Genomic DNA, 16,051 nt, shown 5'->3' with positions numbered 1-16,051 from the left:
TAATTTATTTAAAAACGTACAGTTCAGGAGGGTTGGATGGGCCCTGTTCAGGGAGCAGGGTCAGCACCCCGACCCCACGGAGGGGCCGGCCCTGCCTGGGGAAGGAGCCGGGTGTGAAGTGCGCCTCCCTTCTCACAGGGGCTGCCCCTGTGGGCGATGCACAGTGCGAACAGGGGGCCTGGCCAGGTGGTCTGCCGGGGCCTCGGTCTCCATGACTGGGAGTTAGGGGTGGTCTCTGGGGCTCATAGGACCCTATTATTCTTGGAGGCTTTGGGGAGCCATCAGGACCCAGCCCCGCAGAGTGGGGTCAGGTGAGCCAAATGGGGTCCCCAGAGATGTTAGGGCTCTTGTGGGGTCCTGGGACTGATTCCCAACAGCCGCCGCACCCCTCACTCCCGCTGTGGGCTGGGGACCCAGCATGGAGCATGGACCACCTAGTCGTCTGCCAGGGGCCCGAGAGGGAAGGTGGCTGGGTAGGTGGCTGGGTAGGTGACGGTAGTTGGCACGGCAATGGCAGGCGGCCGGGTCAGGCAGTGCAGGCTGCCGGTCCTGAGCGCACACTGCACAGGCCAGAGCACCACGCAGAAGAGCGCCAGCAGCAGGGCCGTGACGAGCGCCATGCGCTTCCAGTCCCCGCAGCGGGCCCAGCAGCGGGCCAGGCGGCCCCGGTGGTGGCCGGTGGGGCTGGGGCTGGGGGTGGGCACAGCGGGCTCGGGGGGCTTGCTCAGGCCCACGTCCACACACACAAAGCCGGGTGTCGCCAGGCCAGGCACAGAGGGGGGGAGACAGCAGCACAGCTTGGTGCCCTCTAGCCACACGGGCTCCTCCCGCCGCAGGTGCGCCGGCATCTTGGCCTGCAGCTGGCGGCTGGTGCGCAGTGCGGGGGCCCCGTCGGCGGGCACGGCGGTGGGCTGCCGGCAGAACGGGCAGGGCACAGCCTCACTGCCGGGCCGGCCAGTTGGTTGGGCAGCCGCCAGCCGTGCCAGGCACTCCAAGCAGAAGACATGGGTGCAGGACAGCTCCTTGGGCGTCTTGAAGATGTTGTCGTAGCCAGAGAAGCAGATGGAGCACTCCAGCGGGGAGGCCACCTTCTCCGAGCCGGGGGTTGCGGGGGACCTGGGGCCGCTGACCGAGCCGGGGGACCTGGGGCCGCTGACCGAGCCGGGGGACCTGGGGCCGCTGACCGATCCGGGGGACCTGGGGCTGCTGACCGAGCCGGGGGTTGCGGGGGACCTGGGGCCGCTGACCGAGCCGGGGGACCTGGGGCCGCTGACCGATCCGGGGGACCTGGGGCCGCTGACCGAGCCGGGGGACCTGGGGCCGCTGACCGAGCCGGGGGACCTGGGCACGGGGGCTGTGGGGCTGCTCAGGCCGGGGGGCGGCGTGGCTGTATGCCACACCTGCTGGCATGATGACATGGCTCTGAGCTGTGGGACAAACAGAGATGACTGTGAGTGACCCCAGGCTGCCCCTTCCTGCGAGGTCAGCCTGTCCCTCTCCCCTTTGCCCAGGAAGGACACTGACCACCTGTGGGTGCCACCTGCACCCTGTCCTACCCCCTCCTGCGCCTCACGCTGAGGCTGGGGCAGCGCAGCCCGGATGGGTCTGCGGACGGACGCCATGTGCACAGGGTGTCGTGCTGAGTGCCAGGGGGACGCCTCAGGCTGGCCCTGCCCTGGCTGTGCCCCCGGCAGAGGTGAAGTGACCATCAATGGCCCACGACAGTTACTATTCCCATCTGGGCTCGGCCGGGCTGGGCCAGGTCCTGGGACATCACAGCCATGAGCAGAAAAGGCAGCTTGGAGGGTGGGGGACTCAGCCAGGCCACCTGGCAGCGGGCCTGGGCTCTGGGTCAGGTGAAGTGGGTTTGAACACGGATCCCAGTGTAGGCACCTGGCTGGGTGCCAGGCCTGGCTGGGGAGGTCAGGACTGGGTCTAGGGCTGAGCCAAGCCGGTCTATGGGAGATGGAGAGGCCTGAGGAGGGCGGAGGCTGGTGGCCTGAGGAAGGTTTGTGTCCCAGCCGTGCCCCGAACCCAAAGGGCCAGCCTGTCTGCTAGTGGCAAGGTCCTGAGTCAGCCCTCGGCCCTTGAGGAGAGGGGGTACACGGGCCTCTGTCCTCGGCCCGGCACACAGCTGCCTCCTCCTGTCCCATCCCATTCCCCTGGGGACCCTGTCTCTGTCTCCCTGGCTGGGCTCAGATGGCCAGTCTGCTGACCAGGAGCCTGCCCAGCGCTGCCCCTGCCCCTCCACTGGGCCTAGGTCTCCACCACAGGCAGCCACCTGGTGGACAGAGGAGGCCAGGGCCTTGGGAAGACCCTGTCCCTGGCCCCGTGGAGCTCAGGAGGCCCCCAAGGCGGCCCGACCTGACTTGCTGGCCTGTCGGGGGATGACTCCAGGATGACACGCCACGAAGGCTCCCCATCGCTGCCCGTGACCAATAGCCTGAGTCGTGGTGCGTCACTGTGATGTCACCAGTGCCCGCATCCCAACACGGAGGTCGCCGTGCCCTGGGGACAGGGTGGCTGCGGGTCAGGCCGCAGCGTGGCCAGGTCTGGGGGACGGGCTGTCCCCCGCTCCAGCCGGCGTGCCCACATAACCGGTTCCTTGGCACGGAGGCCCCACCCCGAGGAGCGGCCCCACCCTGAGCCGGTCCAGGTGAGAGGTGAGAGCGGCTGCGTGGGCCTTACCTGGCGGCCGGGGGTCAGCGGGGCCGGGGCATGGTGCTCCTGGCCGGCCAGGGCCAGGCTCCGCGGCTCCTCGTCCTCCTGCTCAGGCAGCAGTGCTCTCCGGGCCAGGCCCAGCCTGGGCTCCACGGGCAGGTGTCCCTCCGCGGGCTGGTCGCCAGCTGTCTCGGCGGCCTGGCTGGCAGGTGCGCCTCTGCGTGTTCCTGGCAGGTGGAGGGCAGGGGTTGCGTGTCCCAGGTGTGCGTGCTGACAGGTGTGAGTCCTTGGGCTGGTCCCGGCAGGTGTATTTATGGACTCAGGTCATGCCGGCCGGGGGCGTGGCCTCGGCCTCGGGATTGGCTGGCCTCCCGTCCTCTCCCTGGCGAGCTGGGCGCAGAGGGTGGGGTGCAGCGGCGGTCATTGAGGCCTCCACAGCCTGGGCAGGTCTGGGGGTGGTGTCTGGAGCAACTCCTGAGGCCTCCCAGCCCCCCACTCTGCACCTCAGCCCAGGTCCTTACACCCTGTGATCTCACTGATGTCCCCTCCACAGCCCTCCTTCCTGCCCCCCCCACCTCATGTACACGACCCGCTGACATGTGTGTCCACACGTGTGTCACCCCAATGTTCACACGCATGGCTGTCCAGACCTGGGATTCTGCTGCCCCCGTTCCCGCCCCCACAGCCTTTGGGTCCAGGGACTGGGTGAGAGGTCAGGGCTGGGAGCACCCCCAAGGAGTGGGGTCAAAGGTAAGGGTGCCTCAGGGACCAGGAGGGTCACAGGACTCGTTTGGGGTGACTGCTGGGGGCACCCTGGGTTACACACGTGGGACCCTGGAGCCCAAGGAAGCCCCCGACCCCACCAGGGGGTCTGGAAGTCTTCCCGGGGGTGGGAGCGGTTTCAGCCGGTCGGCATGGGGCCCTGAAGACCTCGGGGCCGGCGGGGGCCTGGGGGCTGGGCTGAGGGGCCAGGGTTTACCCAGTGGCACAGACTGCACCCCTCACCCGACCCGTGCCCCCGACGCCCCCATACCTGACACCGCCCCCAGCCCCTGCGGTCATGGCAGGTTGCCCCTCGGCCGAGAACAGCACCTCTGAACAGTGCACGCCTGGGCTGGACTCAGGGCGTGGGCCCCCGCTGCTGACACGAGACCCCAACCTTGAGCCTGGTGGGGGGTGCTGAGCATGGTGAGGCTCGGAGTGGTGTCCATCCTGGCAGGATGGCCTGCCTTACACCCACTCAGCTGGTGGCCTGGGACCCCCCGAGACTGCCCAGCTCCAAGCACTAGAAGAGCTGAGACCACAGGGGTCAGAGGTCAGCATGAGGACCACCAGCCCAAGGCGGTAGGTGCATAGAGCAGGCTGCCTGGGCAGGGGACCCCAGAAGGGGCAGCCACAGGGAAGGGAGAGATGGGTGCCGAGGGTGAGGTAACTGTGGAGGGGGGGCAGCACCTGTCCCTGCAGAAGGGGGACCTGGCCTCAGGGGGGGGGGGGTCCCAGTGAGATGCCTGACGCGGAGGCGGGGCTCTGAGAGGAGTGTGGGGCCCCAAAAGGGGGTGGGAATTCCGCCAGAGGTGGGGGATCCCTCCTGTAGGGAGCCTGGGAGGGCCCGGCCTGGCCCGTGCCTGTGAGGCCCGGGTTCCCATGGGGACGGACTCGGTATCACAAGGCGCCTCCAGGAAGTGTCCTGGTCCCTCTGCTCCGAGAACCTGAGGCTCCTGGGAACATCCCAGCTCTGAGGTCACCGGGCTCCTCAGGGGACAGTCAGGGGCCAGAGACGAGGGGAGAGGAAGGCCCGAGGAATGTGCCGTGGGCGTGGCAGGAGGCAGGGCCAGACCTGGGGCTGGGGCACCTGCTCCCTCGCCAGCCGGTGAAGCAGCCGTGGCTGTAGGTGTGTAAGTGTGAGGCCCGCACGTGTCCTGTGTGGGGACGGGTGGGTGGGCATGCACACCCCAGCACGTTAGCCTGGCTGAGTGACAACGCGTTTCTGCGTGGGCAGGTGCGTGGACCTTTGTGAGGGGAGCATGGCTGCCGATGGGGGAGCCCTCGTGACCCCTATCTTGCTGTGGCGGGCTCCTTCTGGGCCCCTGGCTGGGCCCTCTGCTTTCACACCTCCTCCTCAGGCCCCACCGGGTCATGCCTTGAGCCCCGCCTCCAACCCTGCTGTAGGTTGGCCCTCCTGCTGACCTCTGACCTCTGTTGGCTCTCAGGGAGTCTCCTAGTTCTGGGTGAATGAATGAATGAGATGCAGCTGTGACTCCAGGGCGCACCCCCAACCATCTCACCTCCTGGGGCATCGGGGGAAGGGGGGGACACAGCCCCCCATGACGTGGGCATGGTGCCCAACCGCCTGCTTTGGCCTGAACTGTGACCCAGAAATCGCCCTCATTGTGGCCCATGTGAGGGCCTGGAGTCCAGGTGAGGGCTGGTGAGGGGCTCAGGATGGAGACGGGAGGGGCTGTGCAGGCCCCACTCAGACCACCTGCCCTGCCAGTGCCCCCACCCTCCCCTCTGGTGCCCAACCCCTGCTGTCTGGCCTGGGGCTCAGGGTCATGGGCTGGCAAGTCCAGCAATCCCACCCCTGCTAACTGGGGGCCAGGGGTGCCCATCCCCCCCCCCCGCCCCCCGGGCTCACAGGTCAGGGGAAAGGCGTCCCAGTGTGGGGCTGGGGCTGGAGGCAAATTCTGAGAGCTTTGAGGTGGGCTGGGGAGGGTGTGGAGAGGGCCGAGGTGACCCTGCGTTTCTGGGCGGGAAGAGATGGAGGGTGGGGGGCACTCAGGGATGCAGCGGCTGGGGAGGGCCTCCCTCTTCCTGGCCTCCAGGGCCTGACCGGCCAGACCTGCTGTCCTGGTCGAACATGGTGGTTTCCTGTTTTGTCCCCGTTACCAGCCTGGCCTGGTGCCAACATGGGAGCAGAGGGCATGTGCTGTCCTGGTGTGTCCCCCCCACCCCACCCCCAGCTGGCGGGCTCCTCCTCCTTCCCTATGGTCCCTGAGCTGCTGGGAACCCTGACCTGGTCTCCCCACCCCTCTCCCTGCCCTAGCCCGTGAAGTGGAGAAGTTGTCGGTGCTGCTGTGGGCAAAGGGGGTGACCAACACCTCCACGTGGCACCCCAGGACCCCCACACGGCACCCCGGGGTCACGGCTATGCCCGCCTTCCCTTCTCCACCAGGACTGGTACTGGGCCCCACCCGCCACTGGTTCAGTCTGGCCAGGCTCCCTCCCTCCTGGCAGCGGGCAGACCGCAGCTCAAGGACGGGGTGGCCCCTCCCTGCCAGGGCCTGGCTCTGGGGAGGCTGTTGGCCACGGGCGGGGCAGGCAGTTCCCGGGCACCGTCCCCAGAACAAAGGACAGAGCCCTGGGAGCCTCCCTGCATTCGCTGGCTGTGCACACCCCTCGCCCTCCCCAGCCCAGCAGACGTCCCCCCAAGAGCCATAAACCTCCGACGGGGTGTCCCGGGCACAGGTGAGCAGGTGTCCGCCAGCTCTGGGGTGAAGCCCTGACCCTCCGTGGCTAGCCACCTGCTACACACCGTCAATGTCCCCTGCTCACCAGCCCCTCCAGCTGGCACTGCCTCTTGGGCCCATGGGTGTCCTGTGCAGGGGCCCCTGGTCACCCCTGGTTTCCACGTTGCCCACCAGCTGCTCCTGCTACAGAAAAGCCCTCTAAGCAGCAGCCTCACGCGTGCCCATCGCAGCCGACGGGGGCACTGGGCGTCCTGCCTGCCTGCGGAGCTGGGAGCAGGCCCCTTCGCCCAGGAGGAACGCCCCGATGGTGGGGCTGTGCGGGAACTCGTCCGCCGGCCAGGGTGCAGGCTTTTGGGCAGGGGCCCTGGTCCTTGTGGAGGGCTCTCCCCTCCCCCTCCACCCCCGCGAGGGGCAGCAGCTGGACGGGCCTCAGCCTGTGCAGGACAGAGGGGCCTGCGGTGAGGACAGGACGTTTATTGGGCCAGGTCTACGCTGGCTCCCTGCTCTCGGCTGCTGGGCGGGAAGACAAGCTCGAATCTAGACGCTGGACGGGCATCGCCATACCGAGGGCTCGGGAGGCCGACCACGCAGGCCCTCCTCCGGCCCCTCAGAGTGGCACAGACACTGAAGAAGAAACTGGGGGCTGCGGCCGGCGCCGAGCCCAGCGTGGGAAGTGGCCACGACACTCCTTTCTCCACAGCAGCCGCTTTCCTCCGCCGGTCACGAGACCAGATGCCCACGCAGCATCCAGGCGAAGGGGGCCTTGGAGGACACATCCCTGGGGCCGGGCCCTGAGTCCAGCACTGCGGGCACGTGTGTCCTGGGGATGGAGCCCGAAGGCGTGGGCCCTGGGTGGGGAGCAGACTTTCCTACAAATGAGTTTCTGCTTAAAAAGAGACCGAAGTTGGCAGGAAACCAGGAAACACCTGCAGTTCCTGGAACCCAGGGGTCGTGGGCTGGGGGTCGGCCCAGGACAGGCCTGTAGGTGCTGCGGCCTCGGGACCGGTCCACGTCCCTGTCCCCACCCCATCCGACACCGGCTGGAACACCCAATGGCCCCGGCCTCACTGCCTTCGAAGGTGCTGACCACTGGGCTCCGAGGGCAGAGCGTCTGGCCGGCACTGCAGCAGGGAGCAGCCTGGCGGTCCCTCCGTCTCTCCTGAGGCCCAGACCTTCCCATCCCGGCTCCCAGCCAGTCTCGGGGACGCCTGCTGTGGTCAGTGACGCTGAGCGGCCATGGGCAGGACACAGCAGCGCAGGAAGCTGGCTGGAGGCCATGCCGCGCCTGCCGCTGGGGCTGAGAGCTGAGCCGGGCGAGTCCAGGCCTGTCGAGGCCCCACGGGCACAGCCTGACCTGGGGCGGCCCCTCCGTGGCGGTCGGGGTGCAGAGTGAAGTGAGCCTGTCAGACGTTGCTGACCCGGGCCTCCACCAAGGAGATGGCAGTGGGGCCCGCGTCCCTGTCCGAGGGCCGCTCCCGCCTGACGTAGCGCGGCTTCCGCACTGAAATGTGGAGACAGGTGGTCAGCGTGGGGCCTGGGGCGGGTGGGGTGTGGAGCAGACCCCACTGGCACCCCTGGGGCCGGCAGAGGCAGGACACGCCTGACCCAGCAGTGAAAGCCCCAGGCCTCAGGGGCAGAGCAGGGACTTGGCGAAGGGCCAACCCAGGGAGGCGGGGTGACCCCAGGCCCCATGCGGGGTTCCTCCTCCTCCCCTTCTCCTCCCCCCCTCCCCTCCCCACTTCTCCCCCTTCCCCGCCTTCCTCCTCCCCAACAGACTCCACGTCTCAGAAACCAAAGGGAAAGGGCACGGAAGCCCTGGCTGATAAGGGAGACCTGGCCGTCTGGAGCTGCCAGGGGTGGAGGCTGTGGGGCCTGAGGCCAATGAGTCAAGTCCCCCAGCCTCCCTGCTGTGGCCCTCAGGCAGCTGATCCACAGCGAGAGCTGACGTACCTGAGGACTGTGGCGGGGGGATCATCGCGGCCTTGAAAGGAGAGGACAGTGAGACTGGGGGTGCCGCACTGAGGGACAGACACGGGACAGACACGGGACAGACACAGGCACACACGGGAGGGCACTCGGCCCACCCAGGTGACTTACGGCTTCGCTGGGCTGCAGGGCGGGGGCTGTGGGAAGAGCACAGGTATCACCTGGGGGCCACGCAGCCACCTCAGCCTGGGGGGTCCCTCAGCCTGTGCCCCCTCCCCCAGGGGCTGTGGACCCTGCAGAGGTTCCCCCACATCTGTCAGCCGTGCCCTCATCTGGCGTTAAGGCCACATTTCCCACCTGCACTTGGGGGTGGTGGCCCCAGGCGAGCCCCACCTTCCCACCTTCAGCAGCCACACGCGCTCTATCCTGCATAGAGCGGGGTGATGGGGGGGGGTGTGGGGGGCCAGGGGTGTGGGGGGGGGGATACGAGGATGTACCTCTGTTCCTCCCGTAGCAGAGCCGGGGCAGTTTACTGCTGCGCTTGAGGTAGAAGAAACCGGCCACAGCGAGGATGAGGCCCGAGCTGACGAGGAAGGTCCCCAGGAAGAGAGAGGCTGCCACTCGAGGGCCCCCTGCAGGCAAGGCCCCCCTCAGCCCTTCCTTCCACACCTGGGCCTGGGGGGCGCCACAGGCAGGGCCTGGGGGAGGGGCCACAGGGAGGCCTGGGGGAGGGGGCACCTAAGTGGGCTGCCCGGGCCGCCAGCCTCGAGGCCAGGGCAGCGCACACCACTTCCTTCTGGTCCTGAGACGCTCAGGGAAGCCTCGCCCTCAGTCCAGGGCCCATGGCCCTCCTGTCCCTGCCTGACTGCAGTGGCCCAGCGGGCATCAGGTAAGAGGGGGGTCCTGTGCCCGCCCCGGGGCCCCGGAGCTGAGGGGCCCTTGTCTGGGTGCAGTGTCTGCACCCTCCGAGCCCCACGTCTTAGCAGAGCCAGGGGACAGCGCGGGACCTGGGTGTCCTCCGACCTCCAAGAACACACACGGACAAGGGACCTGGCGGGCTGGGCGTGAGGCAGAGGGTGGACGCGTGGCTCTCAGGGCTCCCCCTGCTGGGACCGTCAGGGTGCACGGGAGGCCCTGGCCGTGCCCGCAGCCCCAGTGGGGCTGCTCTCCATGCACAGAGCCCAGGGTGGTCTGGCCCTGGCCCTGACGTGGACACGGCCCTGCTTGGCCAGCACCATGGTCGGGTCGGCACTGGGACTGGGTCTGACGATGCCCCCTCCCCACGCCCTGTGGGGAGGCCCTGCTCGAGCCTGGGAGCCAGCACACTCACCGGGACTGGGCCGCCCAGGCGTCCCTGTGCTCCTGTTGGCGGGGGACTGCGTGCCCTGGCCAGCCACTGTGGGAGCACACCTGTCAGCGCGGGCCCCGCGGGGGGACCCGGGAGGACCCCCTGGAGCCAGGCACAGCCCACAGGGGTCGCGGGTGTGACCGGGGAGGCAGACAGCTCTCAGGCCACAGCTGTCGGGTGGGAGGGATGGGGAGAGGGGTCCGGGTGAGCTGAGGCCTCAGGGAGAGCGGGCCAGGTGGGCGTGGGGGAGGGGGCGGGGACGGGCGACCTACGGCCTCTGCACTCGGAGCTGCTGTGGGTCCCGTTCCTGCACCGCACGCAGCTGGCGCTCCCGTCCGCATTCCAGCGCCTGAAGCAGCCTGTGCGACAGAGGCAGTGAGGACGGCCCGGCCGGGCGAAACCATGGCAGCTCGCGCCTGCTGGCGTCTGCCAGTCGTTACCCGTCTGGACGTCGGGGTGGCAGCACAGGCCGGGACGGGTCTAAAGCAGGTAGTGCTGTGTGGCCTCCCTCTGGACGGGCCTCTGCCAGCACAGCCCTGACCGCCAGGCTCAGGCCACCCCACCAGGGCCTGGACGGCTGCACTCCTCTCGGCCAGGTGTGGCCTCCGCTGCCCCTGCCCCTCCGTCGGGTCCCACATAGTCCAGCGGCCAGCTCTGCCCAGCCAGTGGCCGGTGGACAGCCCGTCTTGCCAGCTGCACCCTTAAGGGCAGGGATTGTGTCCTTCACCCTGATTATTTCTTCACATCCTCAGCGCTTAGCACGGAGGCTGAGCAAACACATGCTCCACCGCCCCCGAGTGCAGTGCTGGCCACGGCCGAACCGGGATAAGCCATCGGCTAGGCCCCTCTCAATGACCTTCCCAGACGTCTCATCTACAGACGGGTCAGTGAGAGGGAGGCCTTGCTGCTCTGGCTCCCAGCGAGGGCAGGGCCCCAACAGGGACGTGGACGTGGGTGCAGCCGTGACCAGCGCCAGCTCCCACGCACCGTGCCGGGCCAGGTTCTTGTGAAAATGGTGAGCTCTGTTCCTTCCCCTGGCATTTCGGGGGAAGGGCCGTGGGGAGGCCACGGTATTCACTCTAGGGTCGGCTGCAGGAGGCTCGGGAGGGGTCTGGCGCCACCACGACGCTCCCAAGAGGCCCCGCTGTGCGATGGGTGCAGGGACAGCCCCGAGGGAGCCAGGACCGCGACCACACACTGAAGGAGCGAGGCCGACTCAGGAGCCAACAGGCCCTCTGAACACCACCTGGCCCTGCCTCGCTGGGTGGGAGGGGTGGCCAGTCCCATAGGGTCAGGCCCCTCCAGAGACCGGGACCTGCGGACAGAGGATTCACCCAGATCTACAGACACCGCCGGCGCAGTCGATGGCGAGTCCTTGGCTTTAAAAGTCCAACGGAGATGCTCTGTGAAAAGGTCCCGCCACACAGACTAACTAGAAGGCGCTCCCGTGGCATCGCAACTCTCGCTGAGCGCACGTGAGCAGCCAGCCGGCGAGCGAGTGGCGAGCGAGCCTGGTTCCCTCTGGAGCAGGGGCGATGCAGAAAGTGGTGCCTCAGGAGGAGCTGGCGCATGTGGCTGCGGCTCCGCCTGCTCATGGCTGAGGTGTGTGTGCCTGGAACTGGACTCATCGGATTCTCCTCGTCCACCCGTACCTGCCTACAGCCTCCACGCGGACGTTTCCAACTCTCTCCCACCTGACGAGGGATCACTAAGAACTACAACTGCCCTGGCGGGAGCCCCGGGAACGGAGCCGGACGCCCTGAAGTCCTGGACGGTCACGCGTGGACAGCCTTCCCGCCTGCTGCCGGGCGAGCCGCTCAGAAAGGCCACAGCCCCCAGCGCCCTCAGACATCCAGGCAGCTGCCAGGAGGCTCATCGATGGCGGCTCCGACCCCTCCATCCAAGGGGCTGGGAGCGCAGCCTCTGGGCCTTCTCTCAGCTGCCTGCTCTCTGGACACGAAGCTGGGCTTGCATTGGCTCCAACCATCGGCCTCCTTGTTCTGTCTCCACAGCAGTGCCTCCCCACCCCCCCGCTGCCCCCCTGCAGAGCCTCACTGGGGGGAGCCCACCCTCCACACTGCCCCCGATCCGGAGACCCTGTGCGCTGACTGAGGCGGCTCCTGCGCGTAGGACAGGGCGCGGGGAGCCGGGTCGGCTGCTGTCTGCTCGTGTCTACAGCTACCAACTCGGTGTGAGTATGCGAACGCCTGAAGGTACAACGTCCAATGGACGGAAGAAAGCCAGACTGCGTCAGCTTGGACATAAGTTACTTTTCGCTCAAGACGTAAAAACACAGCAGGGGCCCCTCCACTTCCTCGCAAGGCTCCGTGCCGAGCCCACAAGCACGCGGGCGTCGGGTGCCTCTCCGTTGGCCTCCCTCACTCAACCGCTCTCAGGCCCAGCCAGGCCCCCCTGAGAGCAGAGCCGGCCTCTCGCCACCCCACACCTCCCGCTGCTCAGCACCAGTCTCCCCATGGGCCCTGCCCACCAGCCAGGAGGAGGTGGCCAGGCCAGGAAGGAGGTTTGCATGGGGCCACCCCTCCCATCCCGTGCCCTCCGACCTCCCCGAGGCCTGCGCACCCGCTGCCCTCACAGCCGTGGTGAGAGCCGCAGAGGCTCAGGCCAGATGCTCACCTGGGCCACAAAGGCTTGCGCCGGGGCAGGTGGTGTTGGCGTCCACCACGTCCACACAGCACTTGGACTGCTGGCCCTGGAGGGGATGGCCGGTCAGTTCCCAGACCCCGAGGCCGAGGGCGCGTGCAGGGCCTCGAGGCGGAAGGGCCAGAGCCCCCGGGGGAAGGGCTCGCCTCCAGGAGGGGCTGGGCCGCAGGCTCCAACCTCACTTCCTGGCACCAGGCCACAGGGCAGGGCACTCACCGCGCTGTCCGAGGACTTGCTGGCAACTTCCACCAGGAGGCCGGCCAGGAGGATGGCGCGCTGGAGCGCCATGTCCCAGAGCGCAGGGTCCGCAGCAGAGAGGGGCGCTGGGCTGCCGGGCGGGGGCGGGGGACCTGGCCTGGCCCCGTAGAACGCGAGCTGCAGACATCCAGCTCCTTGCAGCCTGGCACTCTGCGGTCAGGTTTGCTGAGCGGCCAGGAGGCTCACGGCCAGGTCTGAGGCCTGCAAATCAAGGTGCCGGGTGAGGCCCACGGCCGGTCACGGGTCACGGCACAGCCAAACCAGGCCGGGTCCTCGGCCTCCGGTGCTCCGGGTCCCCCTGGACTGGGCTCAGACGGCTCCCTCCCCCACAGCTTCCCGAGGGAGGAGGGCCGGGCAGAAAGGGTGATGAGCCGTCCCTGCACATGAGCTCAGGCAGGGCTTGGCCGTCCATCACCTCGTTGGTCCTGGTAAAACCCGAATCCCTGTCTTGAGCCTCTCCACCCGACGCGAACCTGCTGGGTGGGAGGGTGCCTCTGGGGCAGACACAGGCTGGTCAGGGACCCTTGGTCAGGACCCAGGCCCAGGCTCCAGCAAAGCTCCCCACACTCACACCGACCTCACTGTGGGGGGACTCAGAGCCGAGCTGTGGTGTCCCTCATGCAGCCAGGCCCACACGACCCGGCGTGAGGCAGACAAGCTTTAGCAAACTCCCGCCAACTTCCAGGGGGACCCCAACAGCCATCTGCCTGGCACACGGCAGGCGAGTGTTTTCTCGCAGGAAAGTCGCCTCTAGGAACACCGTGCACTCGGCAGAAGCAGCGACGGAGGTGCTCAGGGCGTGAGCACAGGAAGTGCAAGTAACCCGCTCGCTGCCCTCATGTCCGCACAGGGGAACGGGGCGTGTGACAGGGGAACGGAGCGTGTGACAGGGGAACGGGGCGCGTGACAGGGGAACGGGGCGCGTGACAGGGGAACGGGGCGCGTGACAGGGGAACGGAGCAGGAACCTGAGCCGACAGAGGGCAGCGCAATCGGCTCCGTTAAAACGTGGTTTCTCACAGGCAAACTAAGGTGGCTGCCGAAACCGGTCCGGGTCAGGGTGGGTGCTCAGACAGGGATTCGCCCTGAGGTTCCCGTCAGCTCCGGCCAGTCAGCCACACCAGCTGATTCTCACCGTCGGGCAGGAGGCCCAGGGCCAGCGCCTGGAGAGGAGGCTGTGGGGCCCCTTCCTGACCCACAGGCGGGTCCCCGCGCTGTGTGCCTGCGCCTCTCCTGGGTGGGTGAGCCAGGACTGGGGTCTCCCCTCGACCAGCGCCTGGATCCGGCAGGCACACCCTCCAGTCTCCCTAACCGCCTCCCGAAGGCCCCGCCTCCCCCCTCCCCCAGGGCCAGGGCTTCGCCTTAGGGACTCCGGGGCACTAACGTTCAGCCACACAGGAGACCCCGGGGCCACGGGATGTTTCCTGGCACCATCAGCGAACAGTTCCACAGCCGGACGCATTGGTCACCACTGGTCCAACTGGCCTGTGCCGGCCACTGCATGGGAACCACACCTCCAAACCACTGAGTAAGTGCAAGTCATTTTCTATTTTGGACCCAAAAGCCAAATAACTTGGTAAAAGGATGTCTACAAGGTCAAGAGAAACTTGGTGAGAATTTAAATTGAACTATTCTTTCAAATTCCCATTTTCCTTAGGAAAACCGGTTTCGATACAGAACCGTCTTCGGGTCATGGCGATTCTGAACGCGTCAGGAAGAGTCACCGAGTGGGATGGTTTGGCCAGTCGGTCAGGGGCTGGGTCCTGGCAGGACGACCGTGCGCACAGGCTCCCGAACAGGAAGGCTTTGCTGGGCGTCCACCCGGAGCAGGGGGACCCCACCTGCGCCCCCCGCCTTCCGGAAGCTGCGGCTGAAGGGGGCGTGGCGGAGCGTGCTCCAGCGCCTGTTTCAGGTGCGCTGACCTGCCTCTCTCCCACTGCTGGACGTCACCCGTCCATGTGGGTTCGGCTGGACGGCTAGGCCAGCAAAGGGGGCCAGTGTGAAGAGCCACTCGCAAAGCAACACTAACGCGTGCTTCTCCATCTAAAACCCCGTGACTTGCTGAGAGAGAACACAGTGCTGTCAAACGCGTGACTGGACGAAAGGGAAAAGGTTCGGGGCCTGGCCGGGGAGCTCAGTTGGTCAGAGCGTCGTCCCATACACCAATGTTGCGGGTTCGATCCCAGGTCAGGGAACATACAAGAGGCAACCAATGAATACTTAAGTAAGTGGAGCAAATGGATGTTTCTCTTTCCTTTCCTTTCTCTCTCTCTAAAACCAATCAGTAAGTGTTTTTAAAACATACTTTTTATTGATTTCAGGGAGGAAGAGAGAGATCGATCCCCAGTAGGGGTGGTGCAGGAGGCAGCAGGTGCCCGACTGAAAATCGAACCCGGACCTTTCAGTCCGCAGGCTGAGGCTCTGTCTATCCGCTGAGCCAAACCGGCCAGGGCAGTACATTGTTCTTTGAAGTTTTGGTCTGTGACAGGCAGAGCCTGCGCTGCCCAGCGCTCTGGTGTCCACCCGCCAGGGCTCTGCGCGCGGAACAACCATCAAAGGCATCCGAGCCGCGGTGACCACGTGTCCTTAAATGGCCCCGAACAAGGGGTTGTCGGGAGCGGCGGGCCCTAGGGATGCGGCTGTGGACCAGCCACTCGGGACCACCTGCCGAGACAGCCCTTCGCTCTGCTTTCGGGAGGGACTGGGGGGCGGGGGTGGAAAGGGGGGGGACGGAGGGGGTGTGCGCCCGCCAGGAAAAGGGCTTTCTGCGCAATCCCGGCTCTGTCTCCTCCTACGGCTTCTGAACACAGCGAGGCCGGGGGGACCCCGCTGGACCCGCGCCGACGCGGTGACACCCCAAGGACAGGCCAAGGCTGCCGTCTCCGGCGGCGGCGACACCGAGAACCACGCGGAACAAAAGCGAATTCGAGGGGACAAGGCGGCTATAAGTTCGGTCACAAACGGCTTCGGGCAGAAATTGCATTTACCAGACGCTGTTGCCTGAAATGTTGTGAAAATCGTACCCGAACCACCTGGTCTCCATCACGTCGGAGCTAAAACATCTACTCCGTTCTCAGGCGACGACGCTCAGCTGCGACCGACGGCGAAACCTACGTTTCGGCCAAGCCCGGGCTGTGGGGTGATGAACGCGGAAACCCTGGGGAAGAGGCCGCAGATCCCGGACGGTCCGGCGCAGCGGGCGCCGAGAGAGGCCCGGGGGGCTCGGGACGGGGTCCCAAGTCTGGCTACGGGGGCTCCCTCGGGCCCTTTGTCCGGTTCCCGATCCCCGCCCCGCCCCGAGACTGCCCCGCCCGCGCGGCTGCGCCTCCAGACCGCCCGGGCCCCCGCCCCCGGCCTGCCCCACGGCCCCGCCGCCCGCCCACCCCCAGCCCTTCACTCACCCCGGCGCCCCTTGGGTTCCTCTTTCGTACCCCCCGCCCTCCAGGTGGTCGCGCCGAGCACCTTGGGACATGTAGTCTCTCCGCTGCCACAGCCCGGGTGCCAGGGCGCGAGACTACCAGCCCCAAACTACACTTCCCGGCGGTCTTCGCAAGAGCCCACTCTCGCCAGGTGGGTTCCGGTACAGGATTCTCGCGAGGCCTTGTGAGGCGCGCGCGGAGCGACCTGGGAAGTGTAGTCTAGGGCGCAGCGGTCCTGGCCTCCAAGCCCTGTACTGGGCTAGGGAGGAAGGAGGTGGAGAGGAGAACTACACTGCCCAGGATTCCTCGCGT

At 67.3% G+C, this 16,051-nt stretch overlaps 2 protein-coding genes across 3 annotated transcripts; both read right to left on the bottom strand.

Moving 5' to 3' along the window:
- RNF223 (ring finger protein 223) lies at positions 1–2,819 on the bottom strand. Its single transcript, XM_079776157.1, has 2 exons — positions 2,689–2,819; positions 1–1,427 (listed from the first exon to the last, which is right to left on the bottom strand). The coding sequence occupies exon 2, from the start codon at positions 1,416–1,418 to the stop codon at positions 435–437; it is 984 nt and encodes a 327-aa protein (XP_079632283.1). The 5' UTR covers positions 1,419–1,427; positions 2,689–2,819; the 3' UTR covers positions 1–434.
- Positions 2,820–5,299: 2,480 nt separating this feature from the next.
- Positions 5,300–15,620, bottom strand: LOC307103364 (uncharacterized protein C1orf159). 2 transcript variants are annotated; one of them, XM_079777658.1, is made up of 9 exons: positions 15,344–15,620; positions 12,280–12,522; positions 12,037–12,112; positions 9,675–9,761; positions 9,385–9,450; positions 8,552–8,776; positions 8,226–8,251; positions 8,079–8,109; positions 5,300–7,629 (listed from the first exon to the last, which is right to left on the bottom strand). In XM_079777658.1, exons 2-9 carry the CDS (start codon positions 12,349–12,351, stop codon positions 7,532–7,534), a joined length of 681 nt encoding a protein of 226 aa, XP_079633784.1. In that variant the 5' UTR covers positions 12,352–12,522; positions 15,344–15,620; the 3' UTR covers positions 5,300–7,531. The 2 variants fall into 2 exon arrangements, with proteins under 2 accessions (XP_079633784.1, XP_079633785.1); XM_079777659.1 differs by having other exon boundaries at positions 8,552–8,686.
- Positions 15,621–16,051: the final 431 nt, after the last annotated feature.

This window comes from Cnephaeus nilssonii (genome assembly GCF_951640355.1).
Source record: "Cnephaeus nilssonii genome assembly, chromosome: 7".
Taxonomy (NCBI): domain Eukaryota; kingdom Metazoa; phylum Chordata; class Mammalia; order Chiroptera; family Vespertilionidae; genus Cnephaeus; species Cnephaeus nilssonii.
Note: the sequence above shows the minus strand (reverse complement) of the source record. Positions and strands in the feature narration are given on the sequence as shown.